A 10,684-nucleotide genomic window follows, 5' to 3' on the forward strand; every position below is an offset into this window, starting at 1 on the left:
AGGAGGATCACTTGAGCCCAGGAGATTGAGGCTGCAGTGAGCTGTGATCACACTGCTGCACTCTAGCCTGGGTGACAGAGACTGTCTCAAAAAACAAACAAACTAAACAACAAAGAAGTTTAAAATGTTGCCTAACCCATGTCTAAATTTAAATAGGCATACTGCAGATAGACACTGAAACTAGTACTCCCTCAGTCTGAACACTGGTTCACCCCAACATACCCAGTGACCTCGTCCGCCTTTTCCTAAGTAGGCAAGGGATTCAGTCTCTCATGTCCCTCCATGTGTTATATTCCTGGAGCAGCTGGGGTTCCACCTCCAGCATCATTCCAGTCAAATCTATTACCTGAGGTCTCTTCCACCCGTGGCTGTCTAGCCCACTCTCCACTGAGGCACATAAAATACAAGCATTAATGAACTCAGGAGGCAGAGGTCGCAGTGAGCCGAGATCGCAGCACTGCACTCTAGCCTGGATGACAGAGTGAGACTCTGTCTCAAAAATAAAATAAAATAAAATAATAAAATAAAATAAAATAGTCATTAAAGAATAGGAGGAACCCACTCAGATGGTGAAAAGAGGGAAACTTAATCCCCTTCTCTGCCTTTGTCTATCTTTCTTCTTCACCATTTCTGGTTCCCTCTTGAGAGCTCTCTAATCCCAAATTGGTCCTCTAGTCTCCCTCTATCCCTCAGTTTTCCAAAGTTCTTCCATGGGCAACATTCCTGTATTATTTTGATGTTAACAGTTGGTAGAAGTTTAAATCTGCCAAAAATATTAGCATTTCTCCAAGAGGAATGACATAATAGATCTTAATGACATTGAGTAAGTGCTGCTTTCTTATTTTAATCTCGATATCCTTTACAAAAATTCAGTCCTCTTTACATTGACCTGGAAGGGGTAGGTGAATGGGGTAAACTGATGGTTGGCTCTCTGACCTGGGGGGATGGGCAAGGCTACATAAACTGGGAGAAATTCTAGTGCCCACATGTCCTGAATAGCACAAGATGGCCACTCTATTGCTTCAGTTTCTCACCACCTAACCTTATAGCCATAGTGGGTTCCCTCTGGAGTGGGACCTTTCCTGTCGTGTGAGGAGGCAGGGACACGAACCCTGAGGGAGAGTGGAGGTGGACATTGTAAAATAGGGGCAGGATCAAGGGGTAAGTGGAGTCTTGTTCTTGACTCAAATGCTCATCTTAAAATTGTGTTTTCCTACAGACATTAAAACATGCAGTGAAGGAGTGTTTGGAAAAATGCATTAAGCAAAATATAACTTCCATTTCCTTTCCTGCCCTTGGGACTGGAAACATGGATATAAAGAAGGAAACAGCAGCAGAGATTTTGTTTGATGAAGTTTTAACATTTGCCAAAGACCATGTAAAACACCAGTTAACTGTAAAGTTTGTGATCTTTCCCACAGATTTGGAGATACATAAGGTAAGTTAATATCTTAGATATGTCCTACAGTTCATTCATTTATTCATTCATTCAACAACATCTGTTTAGTATCTACAATGTAAGACGCAGGGCTAGGTGCTGTATAATGTAGTGGTGTTCTAACTTGGTGAAGTTTAATTTTTACAGATTGTCTACCTCTGAACTAGTAAAACATGTCATTATAGACGGCTGGGCATGGTGGCTCACACCTGTAATCCCAGCACTCTGGGAGGCTGAGATGGGTGGATTACCTGAGGTCGGGAGTTCGAGACTAGCCTGACCAACATGGAGAAACCCTGTCTGTACTAAAAATACAAAATTAGCTGGGTTTGGTGGTGCATGCCTGTAATCCCAGCTACTAGGGAGACTGAGGCAGGAGAATCACTTGAACCTAGGAGGCGGAGGCTGCGGTGAGCCGAGATCACACCATTACACTCCAACCTGGGCAACAAGAGTGAAACTATCTCAAAAAAAAAAAAAAAAAAAAGAAACATGTTTACCCCACTACCTAGCTTTGGTGTTTCCTTTTATTGGCACTTATTCTTCCCTCTGCTCCTTAAAGGTAAGCAACCCTCTAGTTTCAGTGTGGGGTCCTTGCTGCTCTCTCACCTCTCTCCCTTCAAGAACACAACTGTTCTTACAACTTCTGTGAAGTCCTATCTTCTTAGCCAATCCTCTCTCATTTCCACTTGGATCTCTGACCGTCATCTCAAATGCAGTGTATTTAAGGCAAATTCTTTGTCTTCTCTCTCTCTGTCTCTTTTTTTTTTTAAACAGATGAGGTCTTGCTCTGTTGCCCAGGCTGGAGTGCAGTGGCACAATCATAGCTCACTGTAGCCTTGAACTCCTGGGCTCATATGATCCTCCCACTCCAGCCTCTTGATTAGCAGGCACTACAGGCACGTGCTACCATGCCTGGCTAATTTTTAAATTTTTTGTAGAAAAGTGGTCTTACTATGTCACCCAATCTGGTCTTGAGCTCCTGGGCTCAAGTGATCTTCCCATCTCAGCCTCCCAAAGCTCTGGGATTATAGGTGTGAGCCACTATGCCTGGCCTGTCTTCTCCTCCTCAATCAGTTTTCCCTCTAAAATCCCCATCAGTCTCAGCTTTGTCTCTTACTGGCTATATAACCTTGGGCAAGTTAGTTTACCTATCTGTGCCTCAGTTTCCTCATCCTTAAAAGAGGGATACTAATTACCATCTTTTGGAGCTGTTGTGAATATAAAATGCGTTAATACAGTCAGGTGAGGTGGCTCATGCCTGTAATCCCAGCACTTTGGGAGGCTGAGGCAGGCAGATCATCTGAGGTCAGGAGTTTGAGATCAGCCTAGCTAACACAATGAAACCCCATTTCTACTAAAAATACAAAAAATTAGCCAGGCGTGGTGGCACACACCTGTAATCCCAGCTACTCAGGAGGCTGAGGCAGGAGAATCGCTTGAACCCGAGAGGCGGAGGTTGCAGTGAGCCGAGATCACACCATTGAACCCCGGCTTGGTCAACAAGAGTGAAACTCCATCTCAAAAAAAAAAAAAAAAAGAGTTAATATCTGTGAAACACGTAGAGTAGTACCTAGCACAGAGTAGAAGGTAGCTGTTATTATATCAACTGTGATGAGCTGTAGTTCACTGAGTGCTGAATTGTTACTAAATTCAGTGAATTGTTTATCTTTTCTTTCCAGTTTCTTTAACAGCAGCGGTATGCCTGGCTAGTTTTGCCATGTCTCCAGTACTGCCCTCAAATTCAACCCATTCTTTTTTAGCTCATCTGTAGGTGACGTCAGAAGGAAATCAGCCGTGGTCTAATATGTCTGGGGTCCCTGTGTTGGAGGGGAGCTTGTCTTATGGGTCTGAGTGCACTTCATCTCAGCTTTTTGTTTGGGTGGACAGATCAAGCTGAGTTCCTAACATGTGAATAAACCGTGTTATATTCAGCGTAATTAATATATATTGCAGTGCTGTTCTGCCTTTAAAGTACTGACCATCTCTGCTTTATTCTCACTTAGCTGGCATTTTCGAGAAAGACTTTAATGATGTTAGGGAAGAATAAAAAGGAGAGGAAATAAGATACAGCAACCTAAAATAGGTTTTCGAGATATAGGTTTCTGTTTCTGCCAACAGCAACATCTGAGTTTTAGTGAGACTTCTCAGCACGTGTCTGGATTTTGGATATAGAGGGCCTTGCCTGGCAGAAAGTGGCTGCAAACATTAGTTCTCTGACTGCTCATATTCCCACCTCTTGGCCTGCTCTATGTGCATGGTTGCCATTTTATCTCTGCCTATAAGGAAATGAATTTATACTTGTTCCAGCTTCGTCTTTCTTGGAACAAGTATAAAAGTCCTTATTCCTTCTGCTGCCCAATTAGACACAGAGAGATTTGTAGCATATGCTGATTTCCGTGGCTGCTTTCAAGCTGTTGATATGACATCACTGAAAGCAGAGCTGGAAGAGATGGTCACAGCAGGCTCTCTTGAGTCACTGTATGCCAGCTCCAGTATCCCACTGCACCTCACCCACAGCTGACTGGTGAGATGGTGGTGCATGACCCGAGGAAGTAGCTCACCTTCTGATAAAATGAATAATCCTGTCCTTCAGATGAAGTTCATTAGTTTTCCCATGCAGAGGATTATCTCTAAGCCCAGATAGGTGCCCTGATCACATCCCTGAACTCCTGAACTATTTCTTTTTTTAATTTCCTTTTTTTTTTTTTTTTTTTTTTTTGAGACAGGATGTTGCTCTGTTGCCTGGGCTGGAGTGCAGTGGTGTGATCATAAATCCCTGCATCCTCAACCTCCCAGGCTCAAGCAATCCTCCCATCTCAGCCTCCTGAGTAGCTGGGACTACAGGCATGCATCACCATGCCTGGCTAATACTTTTATTTTTGTGGAAGTGGGATCTCACTATGTTGCCCAGGCCAATCTCAAACTCCTGGACTCAAGCAATCCTCCCACCTCAGCCTCCCAAAGTTCTGGGATTACAGACGTGAGCCACCATGCCCAGCCCCTGAACTGTTTATGAAGCACCATTTTCATACAAGAAGAATTAACCACATCTAGAAAAGAAGGTTCATTCTCTCCAACATACAAACAAAAATGTGCATGACAGTTTAAGAAAAATGGAAAGATCAACCACAGTCTGAGTGCTCCCCCAGGGACTAATAATAAAAATAGTGTCATAGGGGGCTGGGCTCGGTGGCTCATGCCTGTAATCCCAGCACTTTGGGAGGCTGAGCTGGGTGGATCACCTGAGGTCAGGAGTTGGAGACCAGCCTGGCCAACATGGTGAAACCCGAGCTCCACTGAAAATACAAAACTTAGCAGGGTGTGGTGGTACCTGCCTGTAATCCCAGCTACTCAGGAGGCTGAGGTAGGAAAATCACTTGAATCTGGGAGACAGAGGTTGCAGTGACCCGAGATTGCACCATTGCACTCCAGCCAGGGCCGTCTCAAAAAAAAAAAAGTGTGTGTGTAATATATATATATATATATATATATATAGTGCCATGTATTGTGTCTGTCAGGCACTGCGCTAAGAAGGTGTCTCATTTCCTTCTCCCCTTAATCTTTTGATGAAGCTACTGTTGTCGTCTCCATTTTACAAATCCAGAAACATAACCCAGAGGTTAATATGCACACAGCTAGTCACATGGCCAAACCAAGATCAACCTTGGTGTCTGTCTGTGCTCAAAACTTTGTTCTGAACCATTAAACACAAACACAGAGAATTATACATCTTTCAGTTTTGTAACTCAAACAAGAGGATTATCTTACACAGCAATTTACATTAAAAGTGAATGTTGACCATTCCTTCAGGCTCTTTTCAGCATTAACACTACTTTATATCCACATGGAGGTATGATGTGTGTGCAGATATAATGTATACATCTTCTAATAAGCCTTCTAATAGCACATATTTTCTTCCTAAATAAGTTGCGGTGAGATAAATGCATTTAATACACTTAACCTACCAAACATTATAGCTTAGCTTATCCTACCTTAAACATGTTCAGAACACTTACATTTGTCTATAGTTGGGCAAAATCATCTAACACAAGCCTATTTTGTAATAAAGTGTTGCATATCTCATGTAACTTACTGAATACAGTGTTTACTGTGGCTGACTGGGAGCTTGGCTTGTGCCCAGTATCACGAAAGAGCATCTTACTACATGTCACCAGCCTGGGAAAAGCTCAAGATACAGTTTCCACTGAAGGCATATCACTTTTGCACCATCAATAAAGCCAAAAAGTCCTTAATCAAACCATTGTAAGTCAGGACTATCTGTATTGCCAATTGTATCTACTTTGGACAAGGAAGACAGTGTAAAATACCATGGCTCCAAAAGCTAAGTGAGATGTGTTATTTCTAATAGACATTATGTTAATGGATCTGTGTTGCAATATGCACAAATCTTTGTCTATAGACTTTCATATAATAACAATTACAATAGCTACCATGTACTGAATGTTTACTACACGCCAGGAGCAATTTCAAGCACTCTATAGGAATTAACTTACATAAAACAGATTATTTTATTATTCAATTTACAGACCAAGTTTGGTGTGTATACCATTTTTTAAATGATTTTGTGTTTTATTAGTTACCTATAGTTTTCTTCTTCAGTGACATATCCACAGCTTTGGTTTAGTGCAAGCAGGGCATTAAAATCTGTTGAATGAATGCATGGTTATATTTTGTCTTGGAATGCATAGTCTTCTTTATTTATACCAGATTTTGATTTCATCTTCATTTTTCCTATGCTTGTTCCTTCTGTGTTCTAATAGATGGTGGTCCTCTTCTCTGGGACTTTCCTAAAGGCTGCTTTAGATTTGTGGTAGTAGGAATGGGACTGACAGAGTGGATGAAGTCAAGTGCTGTGTGTGCAGAGAGGGAGACTTTGATGACAATGGCTATCAGCCCTGCTTATGACTCTGCTCTGTTTTGCTTCTTGTAGGTTTTCAGTGCTGAAATGGCAAAGAGGTCCAAGATGCTGGGTTTGAACAATTACAGTGGTGAGTAAGAAATTCACAGGCCAATAAGTAGTGTCGCCCACCATTGGCTCATTCTATTCTTGATCATCTGAACTAATGGAGGGGAGAAGAAGAATAAATAAGCCACATGTATTGCATTGTGGTCCTGCTTGGATACCTGCCTACTCTATGCCCTGATCATGAGTCCATTCTTGCTTGGTCCAGTTTCATGATATGAACAGAGGAGGTTTGAGTTGCAGTGGATAATCCAAGGTGTGGGTGGTTGATTCATAAATAGATATCTATAATTTTTTCCCAAGAAAAAGTTCTGGCTTCCATAAACTGGCATTCAGTCACTCTGCTCTGAACGTCTAAAGAGGGTTACTTATTGTAATTACAGAAAACACAGATAATAACAGATAAATGGGTTAACTCAATGCTACTCAAACCCGAGTAATCACTGGGATCACTGGGATCACGATGGAAACTTTAAAAAACAAACAAACAAAAAACTCCCAAAATATGTATTTGTCCCAGCTCTACAGATGCTGATTCAGGGACTCTGGGTCTGGGCCAACAATATCTATTCTGAATGTTCCCTAGTCAATTTTGATGCCGAGCATTTTTTTTTCTTTTCTTTTTGAGACAAGGTCTGGCTCTGTCACTCTGACTGGAGTGCAGTGGTGTGATGTCAACTCACTGCAACCTCTGCTTCACAGGCTCAAGCCATCCTCCCACATGAGTCTCCCAAGTAGCTTGGACTATAGGCACATGCCACCATGCCCAGTTAATTTATTTTATTATTTTTTAATTTTTTTTTTTTTGTTTTTTGGTAGAGACGGGGTTTCACCATGTTGCCCAGGCTGGTCTGAAACTCCTAGGCTCAAGTGATCTGCCTGCCTCTGCCTCCCAAAATGCTGGGATTACAGGTATATAATGTCATTCTTTTAGTGAAGTTTGGGTGGACTGAGATGGAATGTTCAGTGGCCTGGCAGTGCTGGAAGTAGGGAAGGAGAGCATTAACATTTCTGGCCTGGAACTGTGCCTTTTATGATCCTCTTTATTTATCTGTATAGTGATGATAATAACAGACTGTTGTGAGGATAATACATTATGTATGCAAAAATGTTCTATAAATTGAAAGCATTAAACAAATGCCAGACAATAAATAATGACTGAGAAGATGGACAAACTCCCCAGGTAGCTAAGAGGAGAAAGAGATTCCTTTTGACTGGTAAAGATGAAGAATGGCTTCATGAATGAGACAGTTCTAAGCTGGGCTGTGAGCATGGCAAGATTTCCAATGTCCAGAGAGGGTAGGATGGGGCATCCAAGGTAGAGAAAACCCACAGAAGCAAAGAAATCCAGTGCATGTTTGGGGAACCACAGGGAATCCATTATGGGTACATAAGAGGAGTTTTAGGTGAGAAAAACATAGAAAAGGAACATTAAAAGGTCTGTATGTCATTAATCTGAATAATGGTGGCAAATGTCACCATTTAATTCAGTAATTCTTGCGGACAACTGTAAAGGAATTATATAGCACAGGACAATAATTGACATAAAAATGATTAATGATGGAACATGGTGGCTCAAGCCTGTAATCCCAGCACTTTGGGAGGCCAAGGCAGGCAATCACTTGAGGACAGGAATTCGAGACCAGCCTGGGCAACATGGTGAAACCCATTTCTACAAAAAATACAAAAATTAGCCAGGCATGGTGGTGCATGCCTGTAGTCTCAGCTACTTGGGAGGATCACCTGAGCCTGGGGAGGTCAAGGCTGCAGTGAGCCATGATTGTGCCACTGCACTCCAGCCTGGGTGACAAATAAACAAAATGATTAATGATGATGATCTCAGATTATCAAGGAAAGGTTAAACTGTTTAGGAAGGGCCGGGCACGGTGGCTCATGCCTGTAATCCCAGTACTTTGGGAGGCTGAGGTGGGCAGATCACCTGAGGTCGGGAGTTCAAGACAAGCCTAACATGGAGAAACCCCATCTCTACTAAAAATACAAAATTAGCCAGGTGTGGTGGTGCATGTCTGTAATCCCAGCTACTCAGAAGGCTGAGGCAGGAGAATCGCTTGAACGCGGGAGGTGGAGGTTGTGGTGAGTCAAGATCACGCCATTGCACTCTAGCCTGAGCAACAAGAGGGAAACTCCATCTCAAAAAAAACAAAAACAAAAACAAAAAAGCAAACAAACAAAAAAAACTATTTAAGAAGGCAGAGAGGTGGTATGTTATCATTAGAAATATTTGATTCAGCTGGGCACGGTGGCTCAGCACTTTGGGAGGCCGAGGCAAGCGGATCACCTGAGGTCAGGAGTTCGAGACCAGTGTGGTCAACAAGGCAAAACCTCGTCTCTACTAAAAATACAAAAAAGAATTAGCCAGGCATGGGAGCATGTGCCTGTAATCCCAACTACTCGGGAAGCTGAGGCAGGAGAATCACTTGAACCCAGGTGGCGGAGGTTGCAGTGAGCCGAGATTGTGCCACTGCACTCCAGCTTGGGCAACAGAGGGAGACTTGGTCTCAAAAAAAAAAAAAAATAGATAACTCATAGTTAAAATTCAGTGCATTTTGGTGCTAGAAGAGTTATCCTTTAGTGATCCGAACAATTTACTTATCTAGAAGAATAGTGCTCACTTTGCCAACACATATACTAAAGTTAGAATAATAATTATTGGCCAGGTGCGGTGGCTCACGCCTGTAATCCCAGCACTTTGGGAGGCTGAGGTGAGCAGATCACGAGGTCAGGAGTTCGAGACCAGCCTGGCCAACATGGTGAAACCCCATCTCTACTAAAAGTACAAAAATTAGCTGGGCGTGGTGGCAGGCGCCTGTAATCCCAGCTACTCGGGAGGCTAAGGTTGCAGTGAGCCGAGATCGCGCCACTCTATTTCAGCCTGGGCGACAGGGTGAGACTCTATCTCAAAAATAAATAAATAAATAAATAAATAAATAATTATTATTATTATTGGCCAGGCATGCTGACTCATGCCCATAGTCCCAGTGCTTTGGGAGGACAAGGTGGGTGTATTGCTTGAGGCCAGGAGGTCAAGACCAGCCTTGGCAGCATAGTGACACCCCGTCTCTTAAAAAAAAAAAAAAGAAGTAGAAGGAGGAGGAGGAGAAGTGGGGGAGGGGGAGAGAGAGGAGAGAGGAAAAAGAAGAGGAAGAGGAAAAAGGAGAAGAAGGAGAAGAATTTTCTCTTGATAATAATGGCTAAATGAAATATCACTATGCATTGTTTTTATTTTCTCCTAAAAAATAATATAATCTCCCAGACAGAACAAGGGTTTAAACAAAAGTATGCCTCCAATATAAAACCTGGGTTACTTCTTACTGCTGTCTAAAACCTTGACTTTTGTATTTTTTTATCTTTACTCAGAGGAAGACTATCCTCCCTGTGTTACTTCTGGGTCTGTCCTTATACTTCTTTTGTAGCTCCTGTACCACACAACTGAGATCTCAGGAGAAAGATGCTAATTTCCACTGCTGTTCAGATATTACTCACTGGAAGGCATATGTGGGAGCACTGGAGTCAGATGCCCATACCTACTAGCTTCATGGCCACCACTAACTAGTCCTGTAGCCATGGGCAAGTTACTTAATGACTCTGTGAATCAATTTCCTTGTTGGTAAGATGGGACAACTACTAGTATCTGTCTCATAAGGTTGTGAGGAATCCTGAGTAGTGGAATTACAGGTATTTCTTCCTTCCATTATATGTTGATAATTTTCCAATTTTTAAATAATAAACATGTATTATTCTTAAAATCAGAGATTCATTTTTTAAAAAATAATTTTGACTCTTCAAGCTCTGTGTCTTTCAGAGATGTTTGATTTTAAAACTAGTAGCAAGAGGTTAAGGAAAATCCTATTCAGCAGGAAATAATACTTAACATCCAGGGTGAGATCTCAAGGTGAACTCATCTGTGAACTGGTAAATGCAACATAGCAGAGGCAAGAGATGATAAAGCTAATCCATTACAAGCTAAACTCTGTGTTCCAAAGGAGGCTGTAAACAATACAGGTAGATTTCCTTCATACCCAATGCAGCTTTCAGAGATAGGTACTTAATTGAAGCTGCTACTGCTGACAGTGGTGACAATATCACAGGGGTAAAACGCTGGCCATGGTGTTTTGTTCTGTACTGTTTTATTTTTTTTAATTTTTTTTTTTTTTTTTGGAGACGGAGTCTCGCTCTGTCACCCAGGCTGGAGTGCAGTGGCCCGATATCAGCTCACTGCAAGCTCCGCCTCCCGGGTT

The 10,684-nt window shown here is 42.2% G+C and overlaps 1 protein-coding gene across 3 annotated transcripts in view; it reads left to right on the forward strand.

Moving 5' to 3' along the window:
• Positions 1-10,684, forward strand: part of PARP9 (poly (ADP-ribose) polymerase family, member 9) — a 37,318-nt gene that overhangs the window by 13,052 nt on the left and 13,582 nt on the right. For all 3 annotated transcript variants that reach the window (XM_011971567.1, XM_011971565.1, XM_011971566.1), the window contains exons 6-7: positions 1,220-1,438; positions 6,393-6,450. In XM_011971567.1, coding sequence (XP_011826957.1) covers positions 1,220-1,438; positions 6,393-6,450 — 277 coding nt within the window. The remainder of the gene's footprint in view (positions 1-1,219; positions 1,439-6,392; positions 6,451-10,684) is intronic.

The sequence above is a fragment of the Mandrillus leucophaeus genome, unplaced genomic scaffold, assembly GCF_000951045.1.
Source record: "Mandrillus leucophaeus isolate KB7577 unplaced genomic scaffold, Mleu.le_1.0 Scaffold123, whole genome shotgun sequence".
In the NCBI taxonomy this organism is placed as follows: Eukaryota; Metazoa; Chordata; class Mammalia; order Primates; family Cercopithecidae; genus Mandrillus; species Mandrillus leucophaeus.